This window comes from Topomyia yanbarensis, chromosome 1, assembly GCF_030247195.1.
Source record: "Topomyia yanbarensis strain Yona2022 chromosome 1, ASM3024719v1, whole genome shotgun sequence".
NCBI classification, from domain to species: Eukaryota; Metazoa; Arthropoda; class Insecta; order Diptera; family Culicidae; genus Topomyia; species Topomyia yanbarensis.
The window spans coordinates 14,002,848-14,015,737 of NC_080670.1; the positions used below are offsets into that span (position 1 = coordinate 14,002,848).

The window sequence follows — 12,890 nt, forward strand, 5'->3', positions numbered from 1 at the left end:
ATTGCTATCATGCACGCATGCAACCGCAAAACAAATTAGGTATATGTCTTGATATACAAATTTCGCCTCAAACAATGAATCGAAACGAATGGAAGATAACACTTCATTTGCTTCTGATCTAATGAAAGCCAATATTGATTGTCCAGAGCTTCTTCGGACTCTAAACTTCAACACCAGGAGCCGAAATTTGCGAACCCATAATTTCTTTCATTTACCTGTTTCACGGACTAACTATGGTTATAATGAACCCATTTCCAGCTTCTGTCGCATATTTAATCAATGTAGTGATGTTTTCGATTTTCACCTCTCCCGTTCTGTACTTAACCGTAAATTTAAACGAATCCTATCTAGTTCATAGTATAAGAGTATACCATGTTTGTTTTGTTAGCGTATGTTACCTGTAGAATATCTGTTAGTTTAAGTTGAATATGATGTTATGTGTATCATTAGGATTTGATGTAATCTGTTGATGCGAAAAGATGAGGAGGTTTTATGCCTATTCAAGAGAGAATTTGTTATGTTCTGCTTGAACGGGCTTTTCCCTGCTCCAAACAAACAAACGAAATAAACACGCACCAAACAATGCTAGTGACGATGGATGAAGTGAAAGAGACAACTAGTGCCACGACGCCATGTTCAGTTTACCATCTACGCACATGGCGTCCGACTGTACAGGTGATTTTGTGCACGTGCTGCGTTCGGGATGCAGACTTCCCATGAACATCGACAAGTTTGTACCTGTGTACAAAATTTTGTGTTCGCGTTCAACCTCAACCTCAGATATACCTCGAACTCAAACGAACGATGTGCAAACTCTAGTTCAAACATCCGTGTACGTACACCGCGTGCGTACACGAGAACGATCCGCGAAAGGCAAAAAGAGTCAACACTAGTGATGATGAGAGTTCGTGGTGCCACGAACCAATGTGTACGCACACCGTATACGTACAAGGGGCTCGGTAGTGCAGGCGAACATGTGCACGTGTTTTGGTACGAAATAGCGTGTTCGAGTTCGTACACGAAGTGTGGGTTTGATGCCTAGAATCGATCCGAACTGAAAACTATACAAGCTATATTTCACGAGTAAGGACAAGTTAGCTGTGGATGACCGTTTCAAACGAAATTCGCTTCGGAGTATCTTATTTGGCAGGCCATAGGTACTTGTGACAAACGCAGTGAACCATTCGTGACCCCTATGAACAGTGAGATTTACCAAACGTAGTACACAGTCTGGCCAAAAACCGTTATTTTGGCATCATACTACTATTCCAAAACCGTGGTGTGCGGATAATTCGGTGGAAAGACATGAACTCTCCAAACTATCTTGAGGTCCGTTCGATCGAAACCTACTGGGCCATGATGAAGCGGGAACTTCGGAAGACCAAAGAAGTGGCAAATGACGAAAGGAAATGACGAGAAAGTGGAAAAACTGAGAACACCTATACAGGATCTGATGGAGTGCGTCAATGTCGCAAATGTCGAGCAGTTTACTTAATCTCATTCTAAAGCTTAACCGTAGTGTGTGAGTTGAAATAAATACATACACTGAACTACTGTAAAACTTTGGGTTCATTCCGATAACTATAGCCGGTTTACCACTCGATCCAAAGGGTCTCCATAATTACCGAATCATCCTTTATTGTTGAATTTAGAAAGTTGAGCTCTATCCCGGTCACACCATTCGGAATTTGATTCGAAATTCTGAATGAATTCAGTATGGATTCCATCAAAAGTGCATCCAGCTGCGTTGTGTTGTGTACCCATTATCGGGTATAATTTGGCACGGCACTAAATTATACCCAAAATAAGGTTACCTCGAACTCAAACGAACGATGTGCAAACTCTAGTTCAAACATCCGTGTACGTACACCGCGTGCGTACACGAGAACGATCCGCGAAAGGCAAAAAGAGTCAACACTAGTGATGATGAGAGTTCGTGGTGCCACGAACCAATGTGTACGCACACCGTATACGTACAAGGGGCTCGGTAGTGCAGGCGAACATGTGCACGTGTTTTGGTACGAAATAGCGTGTTCGAGTTCGTACACGAAGTGTGGGTTTGATGCCTAGAATCGATCCGAACTGAAAACTATACAAGCTATATTTCACGAGTAAGGACAAGTTAGCTGTGGATGACCGTTTCAAACGAAATTCGCTTCGGAGTATCTTATTTGGCAGGCCATAGGTACTTGTGACAAACGCAGTGAACCATTCGTGACCCCTATGAACAGTGAGATTTACCAAACGTAGTACACAGTCTGGCCAAAAACCGTTATTTTGGCATCATACTACTATTCCAAAACCGTGGTGTGCGGATAATTCGGTGGAAAGACATGAACTCTCCAAACTATCTTGAGGTCCGTTCGATCGAAACCTACTGGGCCATGATGAAGCGGGAACTTCGGAAGACCAAAGAAGTGGCAAATGACGAAAGGAAATGACGAGAAAGTGGAAAAACTGAGAACGCCTATACAGGATCTGATGGAGTGCGTCAATGTCGCAAATGTCGAGCAGTTTACTTAATCTCATTCTAAAGCTTAACCGTAGTGTGTGAGTTGAAATAAATACATACACTGAACTACTGTAAAACTTTGGGTTCATTCCGATAACTATAGCCGGTTTACCACTCGATCCAAAGGGTCTCCATAATTACCGAATCATCCTTTATTGTTGAATTTAGAAAGTTGAGCTCTATCCCGGTCACACCATTCGGAATTTGATTCGAAATTCTGAATGAATTCAGTATGGATTCCATCAAAAGTGCATCCAGCTGCGTTGTGTTGTGTACCCATTATCGGGTATAATTTGGCACGGCACTAAATTATACCCAAAATAAGGTACGTTCATTTAGCGTACCTTTGCAGAAAAGTAACTATGAGAAGAATTTGTTAGAAGAATGATTAAGGCCAAGTTTTCGAAGTGTCTTGGAAAGTGTGGTTCTTGCAATAAATCGGAAGAGGCTTCGATTGCAAGGCAACTTACATGTTGATATTGTGCCGTTTTGACGTTTGAATTGGCAGGAAAATAAATCGTTTACACGGCAAATTGGGAGCTAAACATATCGCTTCTGGGATTAAGGGGAGGGCGGGGGTATACAAATGCGAGTTCTCAGTGTGCGTATTTTAAACTTCAGATATCTCAATACTGAACCGGTTCCGAAATGGGTTTAACTGGGATGCAATAAAAGAATAGGTTTGTTTATGTACCCGGATAAACTGGAAGTACTCCGGAGCAAACAGGGAGAAAATCGTTGCTGTATTCTCTTCTTATTCTTTTTCTTCTTCTATTGGCAAACCGGAGTAAAAAAGAGCAAGTATTTTTTGCTCCGGGGAAACTTCCGTGTACCGTGGTTCAAACCTAATTTACACTTTTACCCAGTTAAGCTCAGGCGGAAATGAACCGGAACTCTGGCTGGTTCCAGTTCGTATTCCGGCTTCAGTGGCACAACCGATTCTAGTTAGAATCGGTTGTGTCGCTGGAGTCGGAACACGAACTGAAACCAGCCAGAATTCCAGTTCATTTCCGGCTGAACTTTACTGGGTAGTGGAACATCCCTCATTACCACGGCAGATGGCTAATTAAAGGGAGGCGAAATTCCCCACTTGCCAACATACATGCAAGCAGTGACAGGCGATCGAAATGCAGGCTCATATGCAACAACCAGGCGGGTGGTTACGTTCTTTGTTCTGAATATTAACCCCGCCGTTCCTTGTTATGAATATTACTTGCCAGTTCGGGAATCAAATTTATTTTGTTATATTGCGTGAAATGTCAAAAATTCTACACGCTACGTATGAAAAAGTAAGACAGTTTCTCCGAATTGAGGATATCAGTTTAGTTTTTTTCCTTCTAGAAAAATCGTTAAAATAAAGGATAGCAATTACGAATGCTCACTTCATCAAACCTCCGTTCCGAGTCTATTAATACAAAAATCGCGCCAGTCGCCGCTAAATGTGATCTTTCTCTTCCATAAAAGGTAAACAAAAGCCAAACTTACCGCCCTCGTCGGTCATTACCAGCACCGTGGTCGGTGGGCCCAGTCCTTCCGGGTTGAATACCTGTATCGACACCAGATACTGGGTGTAGGTTTCAAGGTTATGAATTTCATGGCTCTGCAAATAGATCCGAGAGAAGAAAGAAATAATAACAATAAATTACCGAGAGATGAGATAAAGTTTTGGCTACAATTTTTCTTTCCCTCTCCCTTTCCCCATCGCCTTTTCACTAGAACGGAAATACGAACGAAAAGATCTTTATGGCCGCTATCAGTCATTTCGCTGGCAGCCAGCCGCAGCAAATGATGCGCCCCCGTTGATTGTTCATTGCCGGAGAAGGATGAGGCGGAATCTGAACAGATCGCAGCAGGCGGGCGGGTATTATCACAGAGGTCGCTTTGTAACTTTGCCTCGCACCGGTTACATTAAATTTATGTTATTTTAGGATAAAAACATAAATTCCGCTTATATTTAATCTGCCTGGTTACGGAATCCGCCGGGAAGTAGACACAGATAGCTACACTGCTGCCAGTCGAATAAATCTCAGAAAATTTGGTTAAATTAAACAATATTTAAGCATTTACGAAAATTGTTGTGTTGAGTGTAGTTCTTGGTTATCGTTATACCTTCTCAAACCCCTGTTTTTATTCCCCAAAAACAAAAAGCTCTACGGGTTAGGTCGGTCCGGACTAGCCACAATATGGGAAAACTTTATACTCACAGAACAAGACTTTCCACTTCTAGTCCCATTCTGGGAGTCGTTCTGGTAGAACCGGAAGCCGGGAAAAGACTACACTATTTACGAAACTATGGTTTGTGTGTGTGCGCCAGAGAAGAACAGAACCTGAAAACGGAGGATTACAACCTTCCTGATGCTTGACAATGTGCTTTCCGCTATCATCAGATGAACAGGGGTACAAATTCAAATCATAATTACCGCAGATTGCCTCCACTATGGGGAAACCCCCTTTCAGTTCAGTAGCGGTGTCTAATTTTATGCCGGTGCTGCTTACGAAGCGGTAATTACGTGGCAAGGCAGATTGTGATTGAAGAGCTGCTCTGCACGAAGGGGGCGAGGTGTAGCACTCCGAAAGCAAAGTACAAAAGGGTCAAATATATACGTGCCTAGAGAGAACCTGGATACCGCCGTACCGTCACCCGACTGCTCTCGGTAACCAACGAAAACTAACTTTTTTCAGTCTGATGTATGTTTTTGTTTACAAAAGTTTCATGGCTTTTTCCGGATTTGCTGCTACTTCAGCTGCTGCCGTTGTTGTTGTTGTTTGTGTTTAAAAAGTTTCACCGGCACCGAGACGAACGGTTGTGAACAGGGAACAGGAACAACACCGGCGTACAGTTGCTCATCAAATTAGTGGTGTTGAGTGTGCTTCACCCCTTCGGGCGGATTAGCAAGTTCCATTACACACAGTAGGTTGTGATTTGTTCAGAAGGGCCCCCTCGGTCGGCTGCAGTGGAGCGTTTCTGAAGGAGGCCACACACACACATAGTCTCATCGGGGTTTGTTTTGATTTGTGCGTTGTCGTTTTCGGGATTAAATTGCAATTACCAAAAGTGTTTCAGGTTCCAAATCAATGACTTTTGCCTAATATGATCACAAACTATACCGACGGGGTCAATCATCGAACGGTGCTGCGGAGTGTGGAAAGCTCGGAGGTGGAATAAGCCGTCCATTAGCAGTTGATCAATTTAATGTATGTGAATTTTCTATGACCCCATTATCATAATGACTGCTGCTTCGGGTGTGCTGTGCGTGTAGGTTTCAGTGCAGTTTCCGGCCCTAATCCGGAGATTCGTAGAACACAATGTTTACCAAGCCGAAGCATACCGATACATATACTGTTGCTGGTGGTGTTTTGGCACTGCATCACATAAATTAATTACGGTGAAATTTCTATTAAACTAATAAATTATTGATTAATTAATTTTATAGCCGTTGTTTCTAGGAAAGCGGCGAAGGTTTGCATTCATTATGGATTAGTTGACTGCAACGGGCGCCACCAGTTCGGGGGAATTTTCCAGAGTAGCGGATCCGGGATGTTGTTACAAAGGTGGCCAAAATACTGTTTTAGGAATTACCACATAAGTGCATACTTATTTAGTAAACTGGTGCTGTGAGTGTTTTTAGTTGGAAATCGGTTTGGTTGAAGCGGTATATTTGTGTAGGAATATATGATATGGAGTTGTTCACCTGATCAGAGGAACACGTCGTAACGTAATTTTAAAGACCCAGCCGATTTGAAAAAAAAAGAGTTCAAAAAGATTAAACTTCTACAGTCACAACAATTTAAGCATAAGCATAGATCGCCCGTAGTTGCTACTCCGTTATTGACCAGAACCAAATTAGGTTGCAAAATGCTCATTGGAACAACATGCTTGGGAATAACATGATGAGCCACATTGTACACTCTATATTGATCCCTGCATGCTGATCAATACTGACGCCGGCCACGTCCGAAAGCAGATCTTCTGGGAAAGGAAGGAATGTCAGTCCGATACATGTTGCTACTAGAAACCGAGGAATCCTCTACATCTCCACATGTATCAAGGGAAGGGGAGAGTTGTTAGTAGAGGTGTGCGCCGATGCATTTTTAATCGGCGGCGGCGTAAGCGACATTTTTGGCCGGCGGCGGCGGCGTTGGCGGCGTCACGCCGTTGGACCCTATCGGCGGCGGCGCGCCGGCGTGTGTCGGCGTGACAAATATTGACGCCTAGGTAACTAAAAAAAATTCTTAACAGTACAATTCCTTTCCCAAATTTTCGGTTGCTATTGTAACAGACTTCACAGCACATATAAACAAACGTTACAGTTTGAAGAAAATCTAAAAAATCATCGCCCACGATGTACTACACACAGAAGAAAAATATTGGTAAAAGTAAGAGTGTTCCGCTCTTAGCAAAAAACAACCAACGCCAACTATTAGGTTGAAAGTAAAACTTTTAAATTAATCAAGAATAATAATCAAAGTAAAAGTTTTCCTTTTAAGCAAATGAGGAATAGTACTCAAAACAAAAGTTTTATTTTTAAACTAAGAGTATGCGTTGGTTGTTTTTTGCTAAGAGCGAAAAACTCTTATTTTCACCAACATTTTTTTTCTGTGTAGCGACATCTGTTGAACACATTGCACAAAATGTAATTCTCGCAACCATATCAATTTTGAAAAAGGCGCATCCCATTTATTATTTTCCATATCTGTGGAAAATAATCAATTTAAGCATTTCTACCATTTCTACCATTTCTTTTTGCTGCTAGAATTCTAATAAAAACACAAATTCTTTTCAAAACGAATGGTTAAGCTTGGTGGTGATGTACTTTCATTGGCCAAAATGTTTTTCATTTACATTTCCCGAGATAAAAAGCCCCAATGATTTAACGGTTTCAAACTTCACACAACAAGAAAACCAAAACATGTTTAGGAGGGAAGAGAGCCGGTTGTTAAAAACAACGACTTCCAGCTAAATATATAATAAGATTTATGTAACTTTGCTGACGGTTTTCATTTAGGCATAAATTTATTCTCTAATAATAGTTTTCTTTATTCACATTTTGGAATAAGCTTTTTCTAAATGTTGTTGTAGCCGCATTGACGCGCTCATAACACACGTAACGAAACACGCTTTTCTCTTGAAACTTTTTCGTTTCGTTGTTCGTGGTACTCATACAGAGAAGGCATACTAGCGCTACCATCAAATCGGTGGTGCATATATGAATCAAGAAATATCTGTCAAGTTGTCCCTGGGTTGTTTACCGTCGCTCTTTTAGAATCCCGCAGATATCAGGAACCCTAACACGAGGCGTTATTATTGGCATTACTGTGCAGAAATGTCACTTTTAATGATCGTGTACCTTTCAAGGTAGACACATTACTTCATTTTCCAGGCTGGTGTTTACTTTTACTTCTTGTAAGTACAAAATCGCCAATGATAAGGAATACGATTCCCTGGCACTGCATTTTCTTACAACGTACGGTCTGCTTCTATCTTGAGTGCAAAGTATGCTCGATTTGCTGGAATAATACAGATCTACACCATGACGAAACCTAAATATACAGTTACTATCAATCATAATCATTCCACGACTTGACGTGTTAGCTCCTGTTAGGTTGAAACTGATCACTAAACAAGTCTGATTGAAAATGGTCTGAGCGTATCTCTAGTTTTCGTAGCACCTGCACCCCGCCAATTTCTCCAGCAGTTCCGGGGACCAACGAATTCTAATCTATTGCATACATTCGATACACCGAATCAATTAAATTACTAACGTCTTGTTATGTGCTTACTCACCGATCGGCATCGTGTTGTAACTTAAGAAATGGTTGTGAACAACTCCCACCTTGGGCACTTCGACAAGAATGAATTTCACATTTCCGGCCCATATTGTTTGTTTTGGTTTGCATGAGATTAAAAAGACCGTAACGTTTTCGGGTGGGTGCGGAAACTAAGTAACGCAATTAGCTCTGTGTCAAAATCTCACTAACGCCACCGATTTGTAATTGAAATCGACCGTTTTTTCTACAAGTGATGAAAATTCATCTCGTGTTACGTCTTATTTGTCTGTGATACCGGGCTGGTGCAACTGACACTGAAAATCTTTCTTGAGTGGGGCTAGATCACACGATGAACAATTTATGAGACTAGAAATCTTACCCTCTGCATCGCCACATCTGTGCACCAGCGTCGCGAAAGGTCAAGATCACTTTGCTCTACTATTCTTCGAGAAAAAAATTTAAAATAAGTGACGATTCAATCAATTATAAATAAACCACGTATTGAAAATAAATTTTGTGTTTTCACAAAACTAGTTCACGTAAAAAAGAGACATTATACTGAAATGTTTAGTAGGTGGTTGTGTCTGAATATGTTTAATATTTTTATGATTCTAATTCATAACTCGATGAAACATTGATTTGTATTAACTTTATTGACTAAAACAGTCAAGAATTGAACGACGTGCAACGATTTTCGTAAATTCTCGTCGTGTTATCGTGATATTTTAGTCTTGAGCTTACCGTTAGATTTTGACGTAGGACTTACGTCTTTCTTTACTATACTGGGTGTCATTTCAAAATTTTCAAAGCGGATGCGTTACGTACACTTTGAACCTTAATAACTTTTCTCCTACTAAAGGAATTACTAATATTGTTTCATAAATCGAAAGGAAAACGTTCAACGCTTGCTATTGATACCTTGTTTGCTATATAAAACTTGTTTAAAAAGTTCAAAAACTACTTTTAATGCGAATCAACATTAATGCTAGAACCTATAAATATGGGTGTCACAGTTTTTCTTAAAGCCAGACGTGTCTAAGCCACAGAGCAGAACACACGTACGTGTGCTGCTCAACGAGAAGCTGCATTTGGACTACCAACCAAATCATAGCTACTGCCTTATCGCTGCCAACCAAGAACTGTCGTCGCCCTGCGTGAAATTCATCGCTCTCAGAAGTGGACAGAGTTACTAATTCGCAAGCTGCTCTTCCAGTGCCTGGTCCGTGAGATTGCACAGCATTTCAAAACCGATCTCTTCCGGAGCTCAGTCGTAGTGGCCCTCCAAGAAGCCAGCAAAGCCTGCCTGGTTAGTTTGTTGGAAGATACCAATCTGTGCGCTATCCATACCAAGCGAATAATCATCATGCCGAGCGGGAAACGGCGAAATAATATTCACAACAAACGGTTCTTATTAGGACCACAAAATCGTTCTCAGAAGAATTACAATTGAAATTTCCATTTCGTGCTTTAAAAAATAACTTCCCTCTTATCGGGTTAGTTATTTTCTATAATAATATCCGAAAAATGTGCGATAAAACCAATAAACTGACCAATTGGACGGAAGCAATAAAATACCTACAACAATTTGAGTCAGAAAAGTGATATTAACGGAAAAATGCTTCGATCGTTTCTAAGTGTTTGGCAGCTGAAGTTGCCGATTTGTTTTCCAACGTCAATTATTTGCGTTGTGCTGTACGGAACAAACAGATTTTTGCGCGATTCGTTGGGAAATAATCAAAACAATTGTGTAGTAGATTCCGTAGATTTTACCGTAAATTTTGATAGATTTTGTAAAAGCATTAATTAACCTGCTTTGATTGGTGGTTTTTGCAAATCTTTCAAGAACATTAGTGAATGTGGCAACCCTGCTACTAAGCGAAAGCCACACCAAAAAGAATGATGAAAATATTTCCATTTGTCGCACAAAAGGATGGACTTCCATCTGCACTAAGAAGTTTATAAAAGAGATCGCATTGCGATATACAATGCTCATTCGATGTGAGCTGCGAAAGGGGAATGTTCGTGTATGTACGCAGCAGAAACGAATTCGGGCAAGGTTCGAATCGTTAGAAGGGATTCTCGTCTGGTATCACCAAAAATAGTTATTTGCAAACCGTTCTTTTTAGGATGAAAACATAATGGAGAAAGAATTGAATTAGAAAGTTCCATTTAATAACTTGCATTGAGTTTGCGCCTGTCAAGTCTGCTGTACATGTACCAGTGATTCATATAAGCAAATGTTTATCAAATTAATCTACAAACCCGTAGGTTTTTGCAAGTCCTAGAAAATCAGTGAATGTGGCAATCTCATTCGACATGAAATTTCCAGTAAACATTCATTCAAAAAGTGCATTGACTCAAATTATCCATGAATGTCATATGGTATGCCCAAGTTTAGTCCTACGTCAACACCGCGGTTATGTCCCGGACATTACCCACTCCTAGTTTTTTACACAGAGTCACGTGTCTTATAGTTTTCTAAATTATTTCACGGACATGAATTGTGGCTAGGTAATGTATTTTGCTCAGCGCAGTTTCATTTAATTCCGAACATTTCTCTGAATTTTAACAAAGGAATAACAGGGTTACAGGTCCTAGGAATGTCTTTGTATCCAATGCTCGTGCCTATGAGACTGGTTGCTAGCAGTTGTACACAATAGCTCACATAGAAATTTCAAAACCAAAAAGCAGAGCGAATAATCCATGAGTGATAGTCTAAGTTCCTTGTAATTGTTTACGTAAGTATAATAAGATTATGTGGAATATTAATTACATCATGAACAGTTTCACGAACTCGACTGGTGAATCGTGTGTAGCATATTAGGAATTAAGAATCGGTTAAAAAATCAATGAATAATACACTGCGTTCCAGTGAAATTGATTACGTGCAAAGATTAGGGTCAGGCATATAATCGTAAATTTCAGGCACATATATCTTGAAAGTGGAAGTTTTTTTTTAATTTGTGGACCATTTCACGCACACGAATGGTGAATTGAAACTTATATGCTCACAATCATAATCAGTTGACGAAGCAAGAATGGATCTTTGAATTATATAACGAGTGTCGTGTAATGGTTTTCGAGAAAATATCAAGATTATTTTAATTTTGTAATCCAATTGACGACCACTAATACCAAATAATGATCAAGATGTGATAAATCATCAATCAGTTAACGTCGTATATTCGGCCCATGGACAATGTTCCTAGATTTGTGGGTAAAATTATGAGTCAACAATTTTAGAGTTCGCGAATTGTCGGCGCGGGAAAAATGCATCGGCGGCGCGCCGCCGATCTACCGTTCGGCGTCGGCGTGCGTTAAAAATTACCGGCGGCGGCGGCGTGGCGCGGCGGCGCACAGGTCTAGTTGTTAGTAAGTGTGCCAATAGCGTTATCAAGTAATAATTGATCTGGGCAGCCGGCTGCCGAGAATTAAGGAAATTTATCATTTGTTGTATTAATACGATTAGCAAAACTAAACAACTTGAACTCCAGATAGCCGGCTATAAGGAGCACTGCTTATATTTTTTAATAATATTCAATCACGCGACGAATTTTTTCGTGGTTTCTATCGTGTCGGTGCTGATTTTACCCGGCGATTGTTTGAATAAAATGCGGAATCTTATACAGAGAGTACATGCCTGCGTCTTTATTTTTTTCTTGCGTCGAGTACTATTCTTGCAGATAGTTAGAATTGCACATGTATAATGATTTCGTAGTAAGAGGGGCTTTTATTAATATTAAACTTTATTAAGAAATGTGAAAACAGGAATGCAAACGGATTTATTTCCGTTGTTGCGTTGCATTGCATCGTGACGATGATTTTGGCAAATGCTCACTGACTTCATCATGTTTGACTGCTGATCATCTAATAAGAGTTGCTTAGGAAGTCGTAAATAGTAATTCATGCCAATCCGACCCATATTAAGACCTCAACAGCATGATAGCCATCATTGCCGGCCGCCCCCATCTCCATCGTAATCGGGGAAGGATAAAGAATTAGGTAGACGGGAAGTGTTGATGCACCACCTACTTAACGGAAGGACGACGATTCATCAGACTCTTCCATATGCGTCGCGGAGCTGGTGGTTTGGAAGGGCATAGGATTCGCTCCAAGCAAGCGATGCGACCTGCAAAGCATAGTTTATCAGGTAGTAGTTTAGTCAGTTTTCAAGAACACGATCGCTCTAAAAAGAAGATCTTGTTTAGTTTTCGGTTCTTTTTAAACTCCGGGTAGCCGGCTTCCGAGAATATCCTGTGTTTTCTAATCAAAACCAACTCCAGATCCACACAGCTGACCGTGGGAGCATTGCCTAGAAAAGCTAATCTCTGCGTAATGGGCCGGACCACCACCTATTGCGACACTATTTAGACTAACTTCGCTATTCCTTTTCAACGATATATTTTTGGGTTGCAAACTACCGTGTAACAACACGTTATACAGACAAAGAGCTGTGATAGCTCGAGATGCTACAAATCAACGAAAGTACCTCCTATTTTCCATATCGGATTGTTTGTGAAATACACGTATACGAACGATTATATCGAACTTTGAAGGGAAATACAGAGGATCGTTAACCTGACGCACGGGCCTACTACCAACAACGGAA

The 12,890-nt window shown here is 40.7% G+C and overlaps 1 protein-coding gene across 1 annotated transcript in view; it reads right to left on the bottom strand.

The window, feature by feature from the left end:
• Positions 1 to 446: 446 nt before the first annotated feature.
• LOC131693646 (netrin receptor unc-40-like) overlaps positions 447 to 12,890 on the bottom strand; it is a 31,126-nt gene continuing 18,682 nt past the window's right edge. The window contains exons 4-5 of the mRNA XM_058981652.1: positions 3,998 to 4,112; positions 447 to 463 (exon numbers count right to left, since the gene is read on the bottom strand). Of these exons, the coding sequence (XP_058837635.1) occupies positions 447 to 463; positions 3,998 to 4,112 (132 nt within the window). The remainder of the gene's footprint in view (positions 464 to 3,997; positions 4,113 to 12,890) is intronic.